The 24,908-nt window shown below is 41.8% G+C and overlaps 1 protein-coding gene across 4 annotated transcripts in view; it reads right to left on the reverse strand.

Moving 5' to 3' along the window:
- HIBCH (3-hydroxyisobutyryl-CoA hydrolase) overlaps positions 1 to 24,908 on the reverse strand; it is a 51,299-nt gene that overhangs the window by 11,707 nt on the left and 14,684 nt on the right. For all 4 annotated transcript variants that reach the window (XM_033168709.1, XM_033168722.1, XM_033168715.1 and 1 more), the window contains 5 exons: positions 10,337 to 10,415; positions 9,238 to 9,383; positions 8,330 to 8,416; positions 5,820 to 5,878; positions 4,649 to 4,730 (listed from right to left, as the gene is read on the reverse strand). In XM_033168709.1, coding sequence (XP_033024600.1) covers positions 4,649 to 4,730; positions 5,820 to 5,878; positions 8,330 to 8,416; positions 9,238 to 9,383; positions 10,337 to 10,415 — 453 coding nt within the window. The remainder of the gene's footprint in view (positions 1 to 4,648; positions 4,731 to 5,819; positions 5,879 to 8,329; positions 8,417 to 9,237; positions 9,384 to 10,336; positions 10,416 to 24,908) is intronic.

Consider the following 24,908-nt stretch of genomic DNA (forward strand, 5'->3'; position numbering starts at 1 on the left):
GTTTAAATAATGGAATAAGCAGCAGCATCCAACTTTAAGGTGACATTATACAGAAACCACAACATGTCTACTCAAAACTAAGTCTCTAAGTCAGTATAATGGGAACAAGAGAATGATCGCAACTCTGCTTAGCTCACGTATATAAAATCATTTTTTAATATCGATGCCAGAGCTGCTAGCTCCTGTAGTGAGCGAACACATAACCAAGCATTGTACAAACTAATATCTTTCACAGTGGTTGTAACTTCTCAAAAACACCATACATACAAAACAAATCCCAATATTGCTACTCCACTAATGGCATTAACCTTTGCATGAGCCTGTCTACAACCAGTGCCTTCATTTATATTTCAGCTGTACACAAGATAAAGAATTATACCACTTGACCTACTGAAATAAAAGCCCCAAATAATACAGAGTGGGGTAGCCCCCTTCAGCATGTAAAAGTCCTTGCCTGGGGCTTCCACTGATGGAATTCATTAGTTCAATCCTACCCGCTGTGTTTTACATATCTATAAAATCATTGTAATGATTTCTATGAGTCTATAAAGGCACCGTGGATTTTTAGTAACTGCTCCAAATTCCATCCTATGTTGAGGCTAGACAAGTCTCCACTAACAGAATCGCGGCCTTCTCTTTAACAGACTGGATTTTCTACAGTTCTCTTCTTATGAGGATCCTGACAGCCTCCTCCCTGCTTTCTACAACCATTTTTATATCTAGAGGGAATTTTGGAAATTCTGAGAGAGACCTCTTGACAGCTACTGCTACTTGTTACCCCCTAGTTTGTTGGTCTGCTTATTTTACTTTTAATTACTTTTATTTGGATTGGTTTGTTTTAACCTACTGCTAATTGCATCAGCAGTGTTGTATGAGCTTTCAATACTAGCAGCACATATTTTCAAAGACACAAATTAATTTTCTTTATACTGATTGAAAACAAAATTTGATTCAAGTGAAGTATAGACTCTGATAGATGATTTTGTTATGTTCTGGACAGCCAGTGACAGAAAACATCACAGCCGCTGTTTCTCTACTAAGGTGCATTTTTAAAATTAGCTCAGATGTCAAAAATTCATGTGATGGCTGTCAACACTTCTTCATATGTGTCACCAGAATAAACCATATATACACTAAACAATCTTATTTTATAATAATTCCAAGGAAGTTCAACCCTGCTTTTAAACTAGCCACTCCAACCCAAGTAAATCTAGTCACCATTTTTGAAGGTATTTAGATGTGACAAGTTCTGAAATGGGGATGCCACACAGATGGCCTGTAACTACACAAATCAGATTTGCACACATGGTTCCTGATCCAGCCACTGATCCATGTGTGAATGTCCTTAAATAAATCAAGGCCAGTGGCTACTTCTAACAAACAATACTGTCAAAACAAAATCGAAAATTCTTTCTAGTAGCACCTTAGAGACCAACTGAGTTTGTTCCTGGTATGAGCTTTCGTGTGCATGCACACTTCTTCAGATACCGAGTTGCATGCACACGAAAGCTCATACCAGGAACAAACTCAGTTGGTCTCTAAGGTGCTACTAGAAAGAATTTTCGATTTTGTTTTGACTATGGCAGACCAACACGGCTACCCACCTGTAACTGAAACAATACTGTGTATTCATACAAAATATGTACCTTTTTGCCCACACTTCAGTTTTTAACTGGATTTTATTGCTAAGGCAGAAAGAAATGCATATATTCAATTACCTGTTATAGTTATCAGTGACAACTATACTGGGGAGGAATAGCATTATTATATCAAGCTCCAATTATTAACTTGTGCTTTGTTTGCATAAAACTACAGCTGTTTTGATTAACAACTCGATGTGTATACACAGAGAGAAAGAGAACAAACTTTGCTGGCCTTTAGACTTTTCACTGGGGGGCAGCAGGAAGGACCTCCAGTTCCAGCACCTTTGTTTTAGCAAAGCTACATTGAATCAGAGAATTGTAGAGTTGGAGGGGGCCACAAGGGTCATCTAGTCCAACCCCCTGCAATGCTGGAATCTTTCACCCAATGTGGGGCTCAAACCCACAAGCCTGAGATTAAGGGTCTCATGCTCTACTAACTCAGCTATTCATCACTTCATTTCCCTAAAAACGGGGGATGAGAGCCAGGATGTTACTGGTTCAATTAAATGGACAGTAAATAGGACTTAGGCTTACAAATTGCATGGCTTTGTCTAGACGTGGATTTAAAGGTATCATCATCTAAGTTAATTAGCATCTGCTAAAAGCCAACTTTTATTTTGAACTTGAACTGACTCTACCTACCTGAGCCAATCTCAGACCTTCTCTACGATAAAGGGTTATTTTAGAACCAAAGATAAATTCATTATTTCCATGTGTAAATTAATTAAGAACTAAGTTGGAGTGAACCTCTATAAGCTACAGGGAGGCTAACATTCATTCATTCATTCATTTTTTTCCCAATTGTAGAGTTTAAAGGTGCTTTAAAGGTGCTGACCTTTAAAGCCCTAAACGGCCTCGGCCCAGTATACCTCAAGGAGCGTATACCTCGAGGAGCGTCTCCACCCCCATTGTTCAGCCCAGACACTGAGGTCCAGCACGGAGGGCCTTCTGGCAGTTCCCTCACTGCAAGAAGTCGAGTTACAGGGAACCAGGCAGAGGGCCTTCTCAGTAGTGGAACGCCCTCCCATCAGATGTCAAGAAATAAACAACTATCTAACTTTTAGAAGACATCTGAAAGCAGCCCTGTTTAGGGAAGTTTTTAATGTTTGATGTTTTATTGTGTTTTTAATATTCTGTTGGGAGCTGCCCAGAGTGTCTGGGGAGACCCAGCCAGATGGGCGGGGTATAAATAAATAAATAGTTATAATTCAAGTAAGCTATATCGGCTGAATACGGCACACACATACATCCCAGGAAATGCACACGGGCCCCATTTGTTAGCCAAAGGACTACAGGGTCACTGGGAAGTTTGGGACTACAGGGTCACTGGGAAGTTCCAAGAAGAGCAATGTGGCAAGGAGGAGACTAGCCTAGTCCCATCCAGCACCTATCCAAACAGTTGAAGGATGCTTGTTTGTTTCTCCCTTGCCCTGGGACTGCGGAAGTACAGGAAAGGGCCCTTCCTACAGCCAGCAGAATAATGGCTGCTGGCTGTTGTGTGCATACACACTTTGTTTGTTCCACTGTGTACTGCCTTGTTATGTTGTGAGCTGCACTGAGGATCAAAAGGCAAGGTATAAATCTTCAAAAAAGGTCAACAGAAAATCAAGGCCATCGAAACATTAGTGAAGTCAAGGAATTTTCTTATCTGCAAGTGCAGCACAGCAGGGCTGAAGAACAAGAATAAACAGGTAGCAGCTCTAAGTTAATCATTACCTAATCTATATACTGTGATATAACTTTTGGACACACAGAATGTGAATTCTTGGAGCAGGCTGGGGGACAAGTATTCACCTGCTTGATCTCCATTATTTCAGCATCAGAAACACCATCCAGCAGTGCAACACTGAGCAAAAGCTGAAAACAAAATCAATTGTGCTGATAGTTTTAAAACACAGCAATGAATGTTTTCCCCTCTAACATACCAAGTCTATATCCAGCAGTGTTTTTGCACCTGCTGCCTTCGGCTGTGTGATTCAAGACAAACAACAATTTCACACCTGTGCCATCAGCAGATGTTTACACATGTTAACGGATTCTGCCACCTAAGCCAAGCAAAAATCTGGTGCTACAGCTACTTTTAAAAACAGCCCAAATTTTCTCAATCGTTTGAATAAACGCTATTTGATTATGGAAGAGATTTAAAATTTCATGCTGCTCTTTTCAATTAAGAACGCCCTTGATACCTCTGAACAGGTCTCCTGTCCATACTCATTTTCAACAACTACATTCAAAAGTCCTTGATCCAGATTGAAACAAGATTCCTCTCTGCGGATACACCCAACTAAATAAACATAAATACTCAAAACACTTATTTTAAGTTAAAATGCGTGCTTCAATTTGGTTATATTTATAGTTTACGTGGGTCAAGATTGATATAATACAAAATCTAAACATTAAAATGTTAGCAAATGTAAACTTTCCTCAGAGTAGAGTTTTGTGATGAGAAAAGGAGACTTTATGGGAAATCACTTCCCTCTCATTTCTATTCACGGAAGCCTCTGCTGTGTCACAGAGCTTTCATAGAAAGGAAGTCCACTGGCTACAACTCATCATGAATAGCTAAACTTAAGTAACATTAGCTACCTGCTTCAGGCAGTAGCCTTGCTGGGGTGCTCAACCTCCTCATGTGTAAACAAACATGCAAAAGGAAGTGAGAGGGCACTGGCCTGGGCAGTAGAGGCAGCCTCCGCGCCGCTGCTGCTTCCTCCTGCTAGGCCGCCTCAGCAGGAAGGGGCAGCACCCAGATGCCACTGGCCTGTGCGGAAGAGACAGCCTCCACGCTGCTGCCGCTTCCTTCCGCTTGGCCGCTTCAGCAGGAAGGAAGAGGCAGCGCCCAGAGGCGTTGATGGCTTCTGATTGGCTGCAGGAGTGGAAGTCTGTTGCCAGAGCTAGATACATCCCATTGTGGTTTGCCCTATGCTACACTCACGGCAGTATGGCAGGCTGAAAAACGGTAGCTTACATATGAAACCCTAAAATAAGATAAAAATCTAATACCTCACCTCTAGCTGCTTAAGTGCAAAAGGGGAGCCATCCTTCTTCAGGTTCTGAACAATTTCTTCCATGCTGTTTGCTGAAAATAAGCTGAAACAGAAAATATATCACACTTCAGTCAAGAGGAGAAATATTTTGTCAAGAGTCAGAAAAATTACAGGGATTTTTTGGAAGCAATTATAATATTCCCAAGCTATATACCTTATTTAGATATTTATAATACTTGGTGGTATGACTGGTGAATGTATACCTGAAAGCTGTAAAATACATGTACCATCAGCTAGAGATATACTAAAATAGCCACACCAGGCAGCATGTGAAGCTTTTGACCCTTTCAAGAAAATGTCCTTGGCAAGATTTTTCCCATTTGAAAAGAGATTTTAAAAGAGATTAAATCACAATCCTTAATGTTTGTGCCAAAGAGGCTGCAATAACATAGAAAACAATGCACCTCAATCCTAAAGAATTGTTGGCACACCATGTTTTAGCAGTAACTACCTGGGCATCAATGATTAACATAGCCAAAGTAGTATTCAGATAACTTTCTTTTTTACAAAAATCCTCATAGGCATTTCTGGTTTTATACATGGCAATTATTACTTATACAAGCCATGGTTATCATTCCTTTCTGTCCACTAATAGGTTAAAAAGATTTTGGTAGCACCTGCCATCTTCCAGTGTTTTTTCTGGAAATTCAAATAACTGAATCTGCCCTAACAAACTCGTGTCACCCTTCCCCAGGAAGGGGTGTCACACAATTTAACAGGTGTTTGCACAGGGCTGCTGAATCCTCTCTCCTTCCCTGAGCTTCCCACCCAAGGGAGGGCTCTTCCTCTCTAGCCAAGCTCACTTCCAGTATTGGAGGAAGAACAACAAAGTGCAGAGGAAAAGGAGGAGGATGGAGAGGGAGAGCTCAGCACAGACATCCCACCCCTGTGCTCCTCCTGCTTTTGGGACAGCTCTACACATGATGGCAACAGGCCTGTATAGAAAGAAATCTACTTTCTTTTTGCTATGTGCAGTTTGGCCCCCAGTGAGGAACCACAATTATTTAAGAGCTACTTAATCAAAGGAGGTCTATCACATAAATATTTTTGCAAGAATCTCAACAAAAAGTAACCGAAATGTTTACTGAACCCAATCTATAGCTCCTGCTAAACATGAATGAATGGTAAGTACCTGTTAATCTTGTCCATGTGCTCGCCAAGGACAAATTCTTTTTCTTGATCAATTTTGCACTGTTACAAAAAGCAGAACACACCAACACCTTTCATATCCGTATCCCAAACTCTAAAATGCAACAAAGCAGCTATTTGCTATATTCTCTTTTTAAAAAAGAAATGCAATAAATGAAATATCATTTTGAGTTCAAGCGACTTTTCTAAAATTATAGCTAACCTGCTTTTGTTTCTCGGTTTGCTTATTAGACCTATTTTGATTTTGCATGATGCTTGCAATGGTCTCCCATTCAAATCTACAACCAAGCCCTGAACTACTTTATCATTCAGTGCTGCATCCTCAGGTGGGCTCAGACAGTAACTGAAACAACGTCCATGATTCCAGAATCCTTTTTAAATAGCTGGTGGAACACAAAGCTGTCTATTTTGTGCTTCTGAAAACAAAGTGCTGCACATGCTCTAGCTACGCTTTGAAGATAAAAGTTTATCTACTGTTTTAAAAGCTTATCTACTTTTACACAATGTGGAGTATAACAACGGTGCACAAAAGAACAGGGTGGCTGGATATAAAGAACAACAGGCCTCAGAAACTCTGATGCTGCAATGGTACTGACACCAAGCAGGTATGGACGTGATCAACCCTTTGGATGGGAGACTGCTAGGAGCCCGTGTCATTACAATATACAGTCGTACCTTGGTTTTCGAACAACTTAGTTCTCAAACGTTTTGGCTCCCAAACGCTGCAAACCCGAAAGTGACTGTTCCGGTTTGCGAACTATTTTTGGAAGCCAAACATCCAACGGGGCTTCTGCGGCTTCCGACTGCCTGCAGGAGCTTCCTGCAGCCAATCAGAAGCTGCCCTTTGTTTTCCGAACCTTTTGGAAGTCGAACGGACTTCCAGAACAGATTCCATTCGACTTCCAAGGTACGACTGTATGCCCAGATAGCTCAGTTGGTAGAACATGAGACATCATCTCAGGGCTGTGGGTTCAAGTTCCACGTAAGGCAGAAAGATTCCTGCATTGCAGGAGGTTGGACTAGAATAGATGATCCTTATGGACCCTTACGATTCTATGTTCTGTAGGAGGAGGAATTTTGTCAAATGCAGCATGGCACGTCGTCAGGGTCAGCAAACCCACAAACCAAAGAAGGGCTCCCCTCTGTTTGTGGTAAAAGCTGCACCTTGTGACATTAATTCTATGTATGAAAGGCGCTCCTTGCCACCCTGCAAATTAACTTTCCCTTCTCTATCTACAGCAACACACAGTGCTACTAGAACTATATTTATACACATTTCGATTGAAAGGAACGTCAATTAGGTGACTGGTATTGACTATTCATGGCCAAACAGAGGGGCCCTGCACGACATGAAGCATTCAAATTGTGGCTCGTGAGAAATGCCTTGAACCTGCTGGCGCTGCAGGGGCCAAGGTTAAGCTACAGACATATGTTTCAGTTACAACAGCATCAGCTGTGGATCAAAAACTAATGCCTGTCATTTGTATTCTGGTGGCTCCCTGTGCACAGCTTCCACTCCATTAGCTCTCAGCTTGCACATCACTATTCTCTCTCCCGATTTGCTGAAAATTTACTGTATAAACTCATTCCATTAATATTCCCATTGTCTATTGATCAGAGAAGCTTGGTACAGAAAGAAGCAGCCATACTGGAGAAAGAGAATCAACCTTTCATGTGTCCGACTTCTTCGAAGACAGCAAAGTTTCAAGCATACAGAGAGGTGAGAGTTAGACTTCACTCCTTTCCATCTAAGGAAGTATTCTGTGAAACTCATTAGGTTGCATACATTACATCTGGTTAAACAGAAGATTCGCATCTTACAACACAATCCTAGCCATGTCTACTCAGAAGTAAGCCCCAATTATCATAGAATCATAAAATTGGAAGGGATCACAAGGGTCCTTTAGTTCAACTCCCTGTAACGCAGGAATCTTTTGCCCAATGTGGTAATCAAACCCACGACCTTGAGATTAAGGGTCTCATGCTCTACCAACTGAGCTATCTATTACTTCACTGGGACTTTCTCCCAGGTAAGTGTGTATAGTATTGCACCCACAAACATTTTTAAAAGATAATAGGCAAAGCAAGAAAAACTAAAGCAAATCTATAAAGTGTCCCATATAGGAATAACACCAGAGATGCTATTCCAGCAATTACAGGAAGTAATTTTTGGCACTAGTATTTTTGGAACACTATCAAAACAAAAACAAAAAAAATTATGTTCAGAGCTCTGACACGAACAGCTGCTTTAGCTGACAACATTTCAAACAAAAAGTGACCTTGTGAACAGCAACAATCAGGGAGGGGGTGAAGTGCAAAGAGAATAGGCAATAAGTGGGTGCAGTTTATGATCAACTGTCAAACTTGATTTTATAACATGCCACTGAGGTGCTTTGGGGAGGGGTATCAATTAGCAACACTTACAGAGACTCAGAGTCCTGTATGAAGGTTCTCCTTTTCGCAGTCTTCTATTATTGTTAGCTATCCATTTACCTTCTTGTGATACGAATCCAATATATCAGCAACATTTTCCTTCGACGGGGACTTTAATTCCGTCAAATCCTTTTCTAGGGCAGCCATCTGCAAACGAAAATACAATTGCCAGATGCATTATTTCACGAGATGCTGATATAATTTCAACATATTCCCTTGCAAAGAACTCGTGGCAATCAAATGGAGGAGGGCAACCCCCTCTTAGCAAGCATATTCTTTTCCCCACTTCTCTCAGCAAAAGTGAAGGTGGCCTTCTTCACAAATATACAACAAGGAGATCAAAAGGCTTAAATACAGTAGCAATGTTCAGATTACTATATCTCTAATCAACAGGCCAACATGAGTGAGTGCACAACAGCAGTTCAGTTTCCATTAACTATCATCTCCTGTTTGAACCAAGAAACTACAATTAACAGCTTCAGAATGAGCCAAGATATTTTTTTAAAAGGAAGAACTCTATACAAGGCCACATAACTCCAAAGTCTCAGCGCAGAATAAGAGTAGGCTGTGCTAAAGTCCACTGAAATAAATAGGCTTCAGTGTGCCTAATTTGGTGTTGCAATGTGTCCTGGAAATTTGTTTTGAGAGCCAGGATACCTCTAGAACAGGCATCCCCCAAACTCGGCCCTCCAGATGTTTTGGGACTACAGTTCCCATCATCCCTAGCTAACAGGACCAGTGGTCAGGGATGATGGGAATTGTAGTCCCAAAACATCTGGAGGGCCGAGTTTGGGGGTGCCTGCTCTAGAAGCATTAGCAGGGGAAAAGAGGACTTGTTCTCCTCAGGAAGTGAAAAGATGCCTGAGAAGACCCCCCCCCCAAAAAAAAAAAATCCAGCAGCCCCAAACTAGGCCCCAGTGTTCACCTGGGATTACAGCATGGCCAGGTACCTGCTTAGGTAGATTTACCTTCTCTGCTTCTATGAAGTGAGTAGCAATTCCCGCTCTGTGAACATCTTTTCCTTTCAACCTGAATCCGGTCATGGCAAGAAAATATCCCAGCTTCCCTGAAAGCCTTGGCAAGAAGTAGCCTCCACCTACGTCAGGAAAAAGACCTGCAATTGAAGAAAGCAAAATAAAAATAAAAATTATGAAGGTGGGAAAATATTCCTCTCATTAAAACATACTGCTGCTCTTTTGTCTTTTCCAAACCTTCTCCAGGCCTTGTAGCTGGTCCCTTTCATCTGAAATTAAGATCTCTGCCTCCTTTTTTCACTCACTAACAAAAAACACATTAATGCTCAGTCATTCTGCTACTGCCTGATTTCCATGTCCACTATGCTTCATAGACCCGTGTTTTAAAGGCCAAAACTACACCTTTTTACAAATGATGCTGACCCTGGACTTTATGTTTTCTTCTTGTATATATTCCTCACACTGCCCTTTCTTCTTGCAAATGTCTCAGTTCAGACCCTGAATTACCCCTCCATGAATGATCAAAAATTGCCTCTCCTTTCCACCAGGAGCCTCCACTGAATCAAAGTCCTTTGCACTCATTAAAAAAAAAAGAGTTCCCTTCATGGAAAGATAGGGGCCAGAACATTATTATTATTATTATTCATTTCAGATGATGATGATGTATGATGATTAATAATAATAATAATAATAATAATAATAATATGCAAGGGCATCTATCGACAGCTGCCTCAGAAATACAGAAAGCATGAGGTGTTATACATAATTTGTTTATTTGGTGTCTCTTGCAATATATATTCTGTTTCCTGTATGTAATGTCTTTGGAAATCCTGCAGCAAAGTCGGGGGGAGTGATATTATAACCATAAACACATTTTATTCCACTCTTCTTCCTCTGTTGACCTTAGAATAGCATACATGGAGGCAGGTCAATCTGAAAGAGTGTAATCAAGGTCTCCAGCAAACTTCACGCAAAGGCAGGGATTTGAATCCATTCCCCGCTAAAGTCAACAGTGTTAACTGCTACAGCCCACTGCTTCTCTATCAAAAGTCTTAAGGTAGCACAACGGAAAACGTTAACATGCAGTCTTTACCTATGGCTGTCTCTGGCATTGCAAAAACCGTCTTCTCTGTAGCGACTCTGAAATGCCCATGAACAGACACACCGACACCCTACCAAAAAGAAAAGAAAAAGAAAAAATGGAAAGGCAGAAGTTATACTAAAAATCTGCAACATATGCACACGCATTTACAAACACAAATCAACTGCTTATCAAAGTCTAAAAAAAAAATCCTTCCAGTAGCACCTTAGAGACCAACTAAGTTTGTTCTTGCTTTGTTGGTCTCTAAGGAGCTACTGGAAGGATTTTTTAATTTTTAATTTTGTTTTGACTATGGCAGACCAACACGGCTACCTACCTGTATCAAAGTCTATTTATTCATATCCCTCCTTTTCTTCAAAATGGCATACTTGGCTCTCCCCAACCCCTGTATTTTTAAGCTGTTGTTTAAAATCCTTATATGCCCCATTTTACAGCCCCAAGAGGTGCTCACTGAAGCTTAAAATAGTAATAATCTAAACTTAACATTATACCCCAAACTAGTACGACAAAAATCACACAGTATTGATACACAACCAGAATTAGCCAGGTAGCATCTTCTGCCCCCATCCTTGTTATTTCCAGTTATTAACAACTTCCTCCAAAATCCCCTGAAGCAAAGGAGCGGCTAGAACGTGGCTCAGCGCATGATGGAAACAATTCCCCTTTGCTTCCAGCCAACAGCATTCACTGAGCTGTTATCTTCAGCAATCCTGCGAGCTGGTTAGGCCAGGCTGAGAGTTATCTATGTCGCCAAGTGGAGAGATCGGAACCCATGTGGAATTAAGATGCAACAACCAAGTTGTGATGCAAAGAATAGTCCCCTCCAAAATAATTCTTTTTTCAAATTACAAGAACTACCGCCAACTGAACGATTCCAAGCATTTTACATTTTTATGTTTGCTCTTCTCCTTTTCCTTGGTAACATAACTTCACTTGATGGTACCACTCTCCTGTCAAGCAACCTGGGACCATATTATAAGCTTGTCCACTTAATATGCCTCTCTCTCTGCTAGTGGAAATTCAAACCATTTGTATTCCTGGCGTAGGAAGAGGCTATCTCTAATATGGAGCTTCCTTCAAATACACATTTAAAAGCTATTCTTCTCCAAGAACAGGCTGGGCTTCCTAAGAAGCTGTGAGATGTTCCCAGCAGCGGCCTCAACTCCGCCACCCCTCAGTTCCTATGTAACTCCTGGCTGAGCCAGGACTCTACAGCAAAACACTGACCTCACCCCCACGCACTCAACAGAGCAACACAGCGAGCTATGAGACTGTTAACTGGCAGTGATGGGAGCCAACATGCGCTATTCCCTCTCCTCGGTGAGCCTTCTGAACGACGCACAGGCCCGCCTAACCCTATGTCCTCCCCTTTGCACTTGAGCCAAATGCCTGCCCCCGCCCAAAACAAATATGGCTGCCAGCAGCTGAGTCAACATCAACTCTCTTTCTTCACCTCTGAGAGAGTGCATGTTAGCTCCGTTTTATGAGGGTTGCACGCTTTAAATTGTTTCATTGTGTGCTTTTAAAAATCAACTAAGAAGGTGCCCCTCATTAGAATCATATATCAAGGAGATAAGTAACTATACAGTCTTTGGAAGCCATCTCAAGGGAAGTTTTTAATGTTTGATATTTTATTATGTTTCTGTATGTGCTGGAAGCCACCCAGTGTGGCTGGGGCAACCCAGTCAGATGGGAGGGGTACAAATAATAAAATATAATCAGCATCCGCATCTTCATCAGGTAGCAGATAACAAATATATGCTTTTTAACTACAAGTGCTTATAAAAGAACAGCCAATGGTATGCAACATCTTAAGATCTCACTTCTTTCACACATGCAGGAGAAATGCTTCTGCTAACATGGTGCCTGTTACTAATAGGTAAGGTAAAGGTAAAGGACCCCTGGATGGTTAAGTCCAGTCAAAGGCTGGGGTGCAGCGCTCATCTCGCTTTTCAGGCCAAGGGAGCCGGTGTTTGTCCACAGACAGCTTTCCAGGTCATGAGGCGAGCATGACTAAACCGTTTCTGGTGCAACGGGACACCATGACGAGTGCCAGAGTGCACAGAAACGCCGTTTACCTTCCCGTCGCAGCAGTACTTATTTATCTACTTGCACTGCTATGCTTTTGAACTGCTAGGTTGGCAGGAGCTGGGACAGAGCCTGTTACTACTGCCCACGAGAGCATCATTTAAAAAGGAGAGTTGTGCTTCGGAAATACTGGGTTTCAAATCAATCTACATAAAACAGTAATAATTAAACCAATCAACACTGCTTGATGTTTTGATCTAGAGAAGCCAACACATAGGCTGCGGTGGCCTTCTCTATCTATTTCCTGACATCTGTCAGCAAGTTAAAGGGGCTCTTGAGGAACAGCCTCAAGAGTGAAGCATCTGCAGAGACCTTCGCTTCCCCTCGCACCAGCACACACCACCTCCACTGGGCTGCCAGAGCCCATGGTGATTATGACCTTCAGAATACAATAAAAGGCTAATTAATTCACTTACGCTGTTCCCTTGCAGTGCATCTCTGTGGGGAAACCAGATTATTTGAAGATATGGGTTCCCTTACTTCAAGGCTGATACATTAATGAACCCCTTTAGCAGGCAATCAAGTCTCCAGATGCACATCATGTGAACAACGGAAGGATGGTGAGGTTTACTGTGGCTAAATAAACCACAAATGCATGCTCAACCCAACTATTTGATGAAAGCTAAATATATGGCTAATTTAAAGAAAAAAGAGTGTGCTCTGCTGTGAGATTAAGAGCAATTAAGCATTCATAAATGGAGTCTGACTTAATGTAAAGACACATGAAGAAGTACCTCTGTCTTGACAACAAAGGTCTGAACAAGGTTCGATTGTGATTTTTTTACTTGCCAGCATCACCGTATCACATAATATCGACACAGGGACCAGCTCCTGCAGCAGACCCAGATGCAAACTCTGTCACCATAGTATTTCAGGAGGACCTGATAATGTTATCCACAGAATCAAGAGTTTCAATATGACATATGCTGACATCTGCCAAAAATAGGGTCCCTGCCTCCAGGATCCAGAGCCCAAGGCTGGCCAGCATCACTACCGGCCACCTTCCTCCTCTCCAATGAGCTTGGGATCTGCTGCTTCTGCTACTGCTGCATATTAGGAGTGCAGGAAGGGGACTGGAATCAGTGGCCGGGCTGCCTGGTAATCGGCAATTGAAGTCACAGAACACAATGAAGAGGCAGCCTTCTGAGGCCACCTGGCTACTGCTTCTGGCCTCCTCCCCATGTTCCTCTCTTCCTCCCACTGGACCAGTTCTTTATCCCATTTGGCTGTATGTAGCAGCAGCATGAGGTGGAAAGGGGCAGGTCTTAGGAAGACGCCTACTCAAGGAGGGAGATTTCCATTTAATGCTCTTTGAAGATGCTCCGAAAACTCACTGCAATCCCCCCCCCCCCGCTTCTCCTTGCATCTGAAAAGCAGGGAGGACTGCAAAAGCCCTTTATATGCAGCAGCAGAAGGGCTGAACACCCCATTTCAACCTCCAATGTTGCACAGGGAACAAGGCTGCTGCTGCCACTGCCATCAGAAAAAGCAAGAAAGAAGCCCACATTTCAAAATGCAGCCGTCCTACTGGCATCCCTCAGCAGAAGCTTCGGAACTCCACAAGGGATTTTGACAGGTGGAAAAACACACCTATCAATTATGTGATATCATAAAGATTACATGTGATTGATAAGTGACTTGCCTTGCCCACCAATCTGTGGCGGCCTGTAGGATAGGAGCTAACAGTTCCCCACTCCTGGGTTAGGGGTGGTGGAGCAATGAGAGCAGGGGCACACCCCCTAGAAATACAATAAAAGTGCATCTGATGAGTTCTCAACTATAGGTTCAATGACTGGTGTATTGTTTTGTCTGCAAGTCAGTTCAAGCACCTGCCAGACTCAGTATTCGTGGGGAAAAGACGTTTGTACTTTGTGCTGGATTCCTACTTGGGAAAGAAGCCAACAAATATGTCCCTTATTGACATCTGGTGGGAAGCAGACTGCAACGCAAACTGAGAAAAATCTCAAATCGTTCCATTCAGGCTGCGCTGGGAACTGTCATTTGCTAGGACTTTTGTAAATGTCAGGGGTAACATGCAGGACACAATGAATCAGGCAAAAATGGGAAGGTGCCAAGAAGCGACGGGTTTATGGGTTTAGACTAATGCAGTGTAACGGAACAGGGAAGGAGCTGTGGGTATTGCTCCATGCTCTAATCCCCCCCAAAAGTCAATGACTTGCTACACAACTGCTTTTCCGATCTGACACATAACAGGGAGCAACACATGCCTTATAAGCTGATTGTCAAAAGTTCAATTCCCCTAGTGAATGACCTGGGATCACCTGACGCTGCACAGTATTGATGAAACTAAATATGTGAGGACTTCTCATTAGCCCCTTGGATGCGAGGGAGCCTCTTATCAGAAATAGTTGTGATTAAGTAATGGTTGAAAAATTATCTCGGGTACCCGTAGACTGTATTGGGCTAGATTATCTAACACGGCATAATGCAGTTTCATAGGTTCAAAAGGGGAGGAGCGGTTACAGCGAGTGGCAGAAACTGCAATTACATAGATTCATAGAATTGTAGAGTTGGAAGGGACCCTGAGGATCATCTAGTTCAACCCCCTGCAATGAAGGATTATGCAGTTGTCCCAAACGGGGATCAAACCGGCGACTTTGGCGTTGTCAGCACCACGCTCTAAGCAGCTGAGCTGCCCAGACTTCAAGGATTGGCAAACGGATCTACGTGGGATGGAGAACATGATTTATTTTTAGCCTGGCTGTCCTAAGTGCTCGGGCAGCCAGAACAACAACCCTGTGAGGTAGGTTGGGCTGGAGTGAGTAGCCCAAAGTAATTCTTGCCCAGCTTCATGGCTTGGGTGGGGAATGTGAACCCTGATCTCCCCTGTCCTGCCTAGTCAGTCTAAGCCAGGGGTCAGCAAACTTTTTCAGCAGGCGGCCGGTCCACTGTCCCTCAGACCTTGGGGGGGGGGGACTGGACTATATTTTGAAAATAAAAATAAAAATGAACAAATTCCTATGCCCCACAAATAACCCAGAGATGCATTTTAAATAAAAGGACACATTCTACTCATGTAAAAACACGCTGATTCCCGGACCGTCTGCAGGCCAGATTGAGAAGGAGATTCGGCCTGATCCGGCCCCCCAGGTCTTAGTTTGCCTACCCATGGTCTAAGTGCTGCAGCAGGTGAGCTCTCAAAATTCTTCAAGAACAAGAGATGCACACACTTCTCCACAGCACCTTGCCGAAACACAAGTGTATTAAATTTTGAATGCTTAAGATCTCAAAGAATACCAGGCCTACTTCAACTGTGCCGTTATGCTTTAAAGTTCTTACTCTGATCTGACATACTACACCTTACCTACATAAAGTATTAAAGTAGGCATCTTCTGTTGAATTAAGAGTGGGTTCTATCAAATTATGAGTGGCAATTTAGCTTATAAAACTTTATTTTCAATACGTATTTTGTTTCATTCCGTTTTTTTTTAAAAAAAAACTATTCCAACTCCAAATAAGAATTAAAGTATTCGACACATTACAGTAACATAAAACCCTGTTCAAGCGATTCCAATTTTTGCCCGGTGCCTTAAACCTTCCATAGAAGTCTACTTCCACATCTACAGAATTATTCACTTGAGGAATAATGTAGGCCTACGTTTGATCCGTGAATCAACGGGCTAACACCATTTTTATCCACCACCAGGAATTACTACACATAGCCAGAGATTAGCTAGGAAACTAACTGCACCATTTGTCTGCAGGATAATATTCAGGGACTTAACGGACGAGCCAATATGCCAGATGGGGAATATACTGCAGCATCAGCAAAGATACAATCCTTTTCAGTCTTGATTCAATGCTGCTTTCAACATTTTCAGTCGTGAGCGCATAATCGTATGCAGGTCAATCTTATACAAATTCTATCATGGAGATTAGTATCTCCAGCACATCCGGGGTATTTTAGGGTTCTCTAAACAAAGACTCAGGAACACAGAGCTGGAAGTTTATATATCTGTATGCACAGAACATCTGTCAGAACCAGGAAGGCAGAAGAGAGATCAACAAGCAGCTACTGTAATCTAGTTTTTGGATGGCAGCAACTTCTAGGCAGGTGTAGGAAGAACTGAGCGTTTGTAGCATCTGTGAGTTTGAGCTGCTCTAAATATTGCCCTCGTGACAAGTCATTCACCTCCTTTTTGATAAAGTCTGCTATAGCGGCCCATGTGATAAATGGAAAAGGGCTTAAATCAACACAGTGTGACATTAGCCCACAAGGATTTTACGAAATGCAGGATGAAAGTCTGCTAATAATTAAATTTGTTGTTTCCATTAGATAAAACTTGCCCCTCTTGTTAGCCTGTGTCAACATCCATTTGTCCAAAGCAACTCAGTATATTCAAGTACCTACATGTCACTTACTTATCTTTTAAACCTGCATTCTTATTCCATTAACTGATGATAGCTCCCACACACTACGTGTTTCTAAATTTACACAGTCACATTCCATTACTCTGGCACTATAGAGTCTGATGCAGTTAAAGGTTATATTTAGCATGGAACTAGGTGTTCAAAATGATGCACCAGTAAAGTAATTAGTGAAAGCTCCATAAGAATATGCAATTCTCACAGGCATGGGATTTACAAACATGTATTTTGGTAAACACGGTTGTTGGGATCCAACTTCTGATCAGCTAAATCTGGGGCACTTGTATACAGTATTTAAAAATTTCATAAGAAGCAACACTAGCTGGGATGCACAGAGCTACTTTAGGAGCACCTAAAAGTTTGGATAAGATCAGTGGTTCCTTAAAACTTTTTTGTTCTTTGAACAGGACAAACACACACCCTAGCTCTATTCGATAATTTCTCAGTACTATTTGAGACACACACTGGATCATAAACTGTTTGCAAGCATCTGCTCAATTTCAGAAGCGACTTGCCTTCTGGCATTCAGAGGGAATACTGCTCAAGTACCAAAGGTACATAGTACCTCCCCCTTGGGCATACAACACTTTAGATCTCAGACATCACTCAGCAGCGCAATATTTTTAATGGATATGGAGGAAATCATTCCAGTGATTTATTTGGAAATTTGGGCAAGCACATTAAAAAAAAATAGCAAGTTAATAAGACTGTCAAGATTAGCACTTTGTTTCTGAACTAATTAGATAAGTCAACGCTCTCTCACCTCTATTCTGTAAGCAAAATTATTTGGGATTATGCATACAAATTGTTAAATTATCCCTCCATTTAAAGTGTTATGTAAAATCTCATGATGGCAATCTTTTGTTCCTCTTTTGTACTGGAAAAGACAAAAGCCTGGCAAAACTGTCGAAGTCTTAAAAGTCTCTCATTACATCAATGAATCATACCCCCACACCTCTCTGGTTGGTATGATCATTAAGGAAGTGCTTCTCTGCATACAAGAATACATGGGTAGAGGACCAATATTTCTTCCAGAAACTGCCCCATGTGTCTTACAGGGCGCTACTTATCCAACCTTGAAAGGGAGCAGCTGCCACTGGTAGCAAGGCAATGTAAAGTCCCTGTGCATGAACAGAAAGCTACCTACTGCATCGTGGATCTTCTCCATCTTTAAACATGACAAAGTAAACAGCAGTAGCTCAGGGGAAGCATCTTAAAAGCTGTTTACATACAGTTAGATCCAGACTGAATCATGCTGAGAGTAGATCCACTGAAATCAATGGAACAAGTCCCGCTGATTTTAGTGAGTCCACTTTCAGCATGAACAACTCCAGCTCAAATCCATAATATTTACATTTCCAACCATTACCTACCCCTAAAGCCATGCAATTATTGATTTTTAGTATGTGTGTATCATGTCAATGTCAATGAATAATAAATGTTGACATATAATTAAGATTTTGAGACCAGCAGGAAATCCTGACACTTTTTTGTAAAACCTCAAAGCTTACCCTTAATTCCGTCACTTATAATGACTTGGTGGGTAAATGTCAAAAACAAGCTTCATTTTTGACATTCACCAATTTAAAAAACATCAAGCAAAGAAAAAACTGAACGAGCAAGAGACTGAGCCAGAGTTGTCAACCTTTCTTTTTTTGCATTGGGAAATGGCCATAGCTGTCAACTTTCCCTTTTTTTGCAATGGGAATGGCGCTGGAATAAGGGAATTTCCCGCAAAAAAAGGAAAAGTTGACAGCTATGGACTGAGCGCTGATGACCAGTAAATGAGGGGAATTATGGAGGAATTTGCTTCTTTATTCAAGGTACATGACTAGACTTACCAAGAAATTCTGACATTTTTCTGAAGCCTCCTAAAAGCTTAGGAATTACTGGTAAACAAAGGTTCAGTAAGTTTCACATTTTGATAACCTGTCTGCCAACCATTTCTCAGAAACAGAAATTTATGGACCATACCTCTGAACACTTTTTTATTTAGAATTGTTTCAAAATCACATTATAAGCCCTTAGAAATGATAGAATGGGAGCAGATGAGACCTCAGTGTCCAGGAATGTGTTTTCCTAGGAATATATTATCAATAACTTGTGAAACATTTATTGTTTACAGGAGCAGAAATCAGCAGCATGACAGGTTATTACTTTGCAAACATTCTAAATATTTTATCATAAGTCCTTTATGGACTTAATATGATCCCAGAATGAGGTCATTCCTATGCAAAACAAGACTTGAGAACTTGCATCCTGGCTAGTAGCTGTCTTGATAAACTGGGCAATCATACATCATTTTATTTGGAACAGAAGGTGGAACAAAATCATTTGCCACTGCCCTAAATCAGATGCAGAGAATTTGTTCTGAAATGCATGGCAAAGCTCAATATTGGAAGATAGCCACGGGAAGGATCTAGACGATGGGGGTGATGGAAGATTACTTTTTATACCTATAACCCACACCCTTAAAGTACTCCTACATGGGCTTCCTCATTCGTACCTTCAGATTTGCTGAGGAAGTCTCACCGAAAACTGATCCTAAACAAACTACAGACGTTCTAGTAAGTGAATGAAAATACTCCTGCCAAAAAACAAAACAAAACTGCAGGTGATTAAAATTCTGCTCATTGCCTCTGTGAAGTAGGAAACCACAATCAATACCAGAAACTCAAGAACAGAGATTGTAGAAACCCTGCAGCAGCTCAGTAGCATTTTTCCAAGTAAGAAGTCATCTATAGAGCAATATGCAAGGGTATACCAGAAAGGGACAGTTTATCAAATAAATCCTAAACATCAGTACTGGAGTCTTGAAGAAGATAGTAAAATCCTCCAAGACACACCAACCGTCTGAGGCAGCATGTTTTTTAATGCAGAAAATTAAGGGCCAATTAGATACACTGGCCGTTTTTGTAATTGTGCCTTTCTTAATGGGGAGAAAATGGCAACCATCCTATCTCATTGTAAGTCATCCATGTTCCCTTACTGGCAGATGATGCTGATGATCAAACTAGTGCTTCTTACACGTACAACACGTTCAGACAGTCCCTACAGCTGCATTTTCCCAAGAACCAATTTATGACAGTTTGGAGATTCTACCTTTTTGGAACTACCGGTAGCTCCTTGTTTTGCAAACAGCCTCCCATGTTAAGAATGTTTGTTCGAGTTTCCCTTTAAAAAAAACAACTCCACCATTTGGTTACTAAACGCTTTCCAGTAATAAACCTTTCAGGAGTGACGTTTCATTACATACTTGACAAAGACGGTGAAATATTTTTTAAAAAGATTTTGCAACATCCAAGGTCTCCCAGCAGTACATTTGCCAGAAGTCAAAAAACCACAGTCGGGGTTTGGTTCTGTTGTTTGCTTTTCTGAAATCTTCCTGTGTTCTATTATCTACAACTAATAATACGCAGCAGGTGTTACACCAAGGTTTGTAGGCCAACAGATTTGCCTTCTGCAGTCAGAGAACAGTAAGGTGCTTCCTGTAAGACAAAAATGCATTTTTGTCTTACCTTAGATGGTTTAGATGCAAAAATTACTTTGAGTTTCCAAGGAAACATCCAACACTGGCTCTAATCTATTCATTTTGGGGCAACATTACACATTCGAAGCAAAAGTAGGCGTAACTTAGATTTTGCTACAGCATTAACTATGACATTATCAATGGGACAGAGACTAGCAGAGAAACTACCTCCTCACAGCAAACAGTAACGTGCTATCATAAAGCTCCCAGGCTTTAGAGCCTCAGTTTTCAACTCTTCCTGGGTTGGGCAGAGACACCCAGGCTTCATATCTCCAACTCCAGAGGAGCAACCCACCTCCAATATCTGCAAAGCCCTCTGGCTCCGGCTCCTCCTAAGCACACAAGATGCTACTCATCTGTTGGACAAAATGCAGACATCTTCCCTTCCGAGTGAGGGATGTCACATTTTCCCAAGAACGTTCTATACAGGGGAAATTTCCATTTCCCCTGCAGGCAATGAAACTTGTTTCTACTACAGCTGCCGTGCAGATTGTAGCTGCAGTAAGTATTACAGGCACGGAATGGATTTGACACATGGCAAGAAAAATTAGAAGTAGCAGAAAACACACACACACACACACACACACACAATTTTTTAACTGTTTCATGAAAATTGTGTGTCTCCAGCACTGGAACACACCTCCAATTAAGCAAAATAAATGGCACACTAGAAAGGCTACATTTTTGCCCATCATTCTTTGATGGTTTCATTTCTTATTTTTAATTTCAAAGAACTGCCTCCATGTTCCCTAGCAAAACTATTGACTCCCACATTAGAGTGCCTTTGCACAGTCATGTGGAAAGGTCTTTCTGCTTTTGACTCACTCGCTGTTGGCCCGACAATAGAATGTATGCTATGTTTTATAGTATTATACTAAGCCATAAACCTGTGGTGATAACTCACATTGTTCCACAGATAGAGAAGTTCCTGATCCCTTCAGTTCAGCATAAGAACTTTTCCACTTTACATCACACCTAGCTGGGATGACAAACAGAACTTTGACCTGTTAAACACAGTGAAAGGCTTTCCCCTTCCAAAAGGGGCGTAGACAACCTCGGCTTCAAATTTGCTTTCTTGCCAACCTCTGAGCGACTGGGGCAATTGCAACTTGTGTGAACTTAATGTAGGACTTCAAAGCAGCATAAAAACTGGACCTCTGCAATCAGCAAATGTTCAGCATTTTCAAAGGGTCTTTGAAATGCAAATGCAAATATTCTTATAAACTAATATTTGTTACTTAAGCCGCAGCAGGCTGCCCTACAGCCTGCCAAAGGAAGCATTCTCCAAACATGCTTTAAAATACAGCTTTAATTTGGAGTCTGTCTTTCAAGCCATCAAAATCAAGAACGAATTCTGCAGCTCTAGAATTATGTGACACTTTTTTTCAGTACCGAGTTCTAGACAGTTTTCTCATGGCTAAAGGGAGCACTGGGGGAAACCCAGGCTGCTAATGCCCCCCCCCATTTTCTATTAAACAAGCCACTGCAGGACTGGATTAGAGACAGAATGGTTTTCTAAAGAGAAAAGCTTAAACAAATCAGTTCAGCATGTAGAAAATGAACTTGTGCTCCAGATATGTCTGCATTAGGGACTTTCAACCCTCAAATTGCCTTGCGAGCAGTGCCAAAACACCATTACGCCTAGTGGTACTGGGACAGGTCACCATAATCTGTGCCAGACCTTTTAAAGTTCAAGTGTATTGTGTGAACTCATTTCCCCCCTTCTCCTTATGAACTGAACAACTTGTTCTGAAGCCATTACACAAACAAAATGGTATTCAAATGAGAAACTGCATGCCACTGAAAGAACTGTGCTTTCTAAGGACGCAAAAGAGAAGCTCTACATCCCCATCTATTGGATGCTTAGTTTAGAACTTCATTGAAGAGCAAACTAGTCAAGCACAGGGTGGGGGGTGGGGTGTTGAAAGGTGGTGGGGAAAGCAGATGTAAGGATGCAAGGAAGAGAATGGTTGAGTCTTGTTGTTGTTGTTGTTGTTTCCTTTAAGATGTGTAGAATGAATGTTTGTCTATTTTGTTTGTAACATGTGAATGTACTATTAGCTGTATTGATGAATAATAAAATAAAGCTTTTATATATTTAAAAAGAAGAAGAGGAGCAAACTAGCACCATACATACTACTTGCTGGAGGGCTGATAAACCAATGAATTATCCATTCACCATTTTCTATGCATTATAAGTAAAGTCCTACCTCGGGTTACAGACGCTTCAGGTTGTGCATTTTCGGGTTGTGCACTTCGCCGAACCCAGAAGTACCAGAACAGGTTACTTCTGGGTTTCGGTGCTTTGCACATGCGCAGAAACACCAAATTGCAATGCACGCTGCAGGTTGCAAACGTGCCTCCCGCGCGGATCACATTCACAACCCGAGCGTCCACTGTTCCACCAATGATGGTATGATCTCTCTACAATATTCAAGCTTTATGTGCAAAAGTGAACTGCAGTTCCCACGGCCATTCAATGGAAGCCTTCTTCAACCTGGCTCCCTCCAACTGTTTTGAACTACTAGTCGTGTCATCCCTAGCCAGCATGGAATGATGGCACCTATAGTACAAAATCATAGAATTATAGAGTTGGAAGCAACTCTGAGGGTCATCTAGTCTGCCCCCTTGCTATGCAGGAATATGCAGCTGTCCCATACAGGAATTGCACCTGCAACCTTGGCGTCATCTGCACCACACTCTAACCAACTGAGCTATCCTCCCATAACTGTCTGAAGGACATCAGGTTGAGAAGGCTGAACAGACAATACTGACCCATGACTGGACTTGGCATAGGAAGCATTCTATGATCTTATGATCTTACTTTGGAGTAGGGCTGAAACAGCTGCCTAATTCAGTTTTGGCTTCATTCGCGCTCAGCTGTATGTCTACTCCAGCCAGTTTGGTGCTTTTTCTTTTTAAGCATAATAAAGTCCCCCTTTAAACTGTACATATTTTATTTGCACTTTTTACATCAAATATGCACTTCTCAATGCTTTTCAATGCAATGCTTTTTGCTCATCAAAACAACGTCGCAGAATCCTGAGAAATGTGTGATCCATCATGGTGTTGCGTTCTGATCTGCACAAATTCTTGGGAGCATCAGATCAAGTCAGCTCCCTGTAAAAAGCAGGCCGAGCAAGGTCCTCCTCAGCTTCCTCCTATGCACATCTTCCTAGTAGCATACTGGGTTCTGGCTCATGCTGTGGAACCAGAGTGTCAAATGCTGCTAAGGACATCCAGAGTTCCACAACGTGCATATAATTGAGGATCTGCAGAAAATGCCAACAGGCTAAAATGTCTGCTCCATATTGACCCTAATTTCTTACCATTGCCAAGTGCATCAGTAAAAGATCAACTGCACACAGGCTGAGTGTTTTACCAAGTCTAGAAAGACCCAGTTGAAATGGTATAATTTGTGTCAGTGGCTGTTTACTGAAATGTGCAGGCAACAACTGAATCATTAGCATTGCAGCTCCTACCTGCTGACAGATAATACCAGCCGGAACATTCAGCTAAGTGCTCGTCAAAAGATGCTAAACTGCATTTACCTGTATGTCATGATCACAACAACTGCACAGTTACATTCATAGATCTAGAAAAGTGTGAAAGGAATTCACTTAGCACAACAAAGGAGAACTTTGCTAATTGTACATTACTCAGCTCTGAATGCATTAATACCTATATTCACTGTAACGTTTACCGTAAGCGTGCAAAATCCTCTCTGCAGAACAACCACAAACATCCTTTCATTCCTACTTTCAACATCCTTCTTTCCCCACCACAATTTGAAGGTGGGGGAAACAGGACTGAGGGAACTGCTGGACAGAGACAGAAAAAAGGGATACATGGCTAAAGCCAGGACGTCAATACCCAACCCAAGTTCAATCATAATGGCTGTCAAACGACCTTCAAAGCTGCAAAAATAAACCTACAAAATCTAGCTTTTTGGTTCACTTTGCCTATGATTCAATGGTACACAGCTGCTCTCACTCCCCCCTACATAGGTCAGGGGTGGGAAAACTGTTGCCCTGCAGATGTTGTCTGATTACAACCACCATCATCCCAGAACACTAGTCATGTTGACTAGGGTTGATGGGAGTTGGAGTCTAAGAACACGTGAAAGCCCAAAAGGTTTCCCACCCGATGCATAACCTGTAAAGCTGTCTCCCCCAAACTGCGAACCAGGGTATGTGAACTGCAGTAAGGGAGAACTGTTCACATGTCAATAATTAAAGGCTCCCATGAACTCAAAGAACCTACCCATGGAGGCAGCTCTCTGCTGCATCTTCACATGGTTCTTTGACCTTCAGACACAGGTAGTTTAGTTGAGTCTCCGCACTGGGATAAACTGGAGTATTCAAATCCAACAGAAACAGACAGAAGAATCACATTACTGGTACATCTCCCAATGAGTTTGTTCTGATATTGGCCTCTTTGCAGCCAGAGGCATGCAGAGAAACACACAAAAGTGGGTGATGCTGACTCACATGCTAGAGTAAAGACTCTGGAGGCAGACCAGTGCACAGGCGAAGGTATAGCTAAGTCAATAGAGCA

Source organism: Lacerta agilis, chromosome 1 (assembly GCF_009819535.1).
Source record: "Lacerta agilis isolate rLacAgi1 chromosome 1, rLacAgi1.pri, whole genome shotgun sequence".
Classification (NCBI taxonomy): Eukaryota; Metazoa; Chordata; class Lepidosauria; order Squamata; family Lacertidae; genus Lacerta; species Lacerta agilis.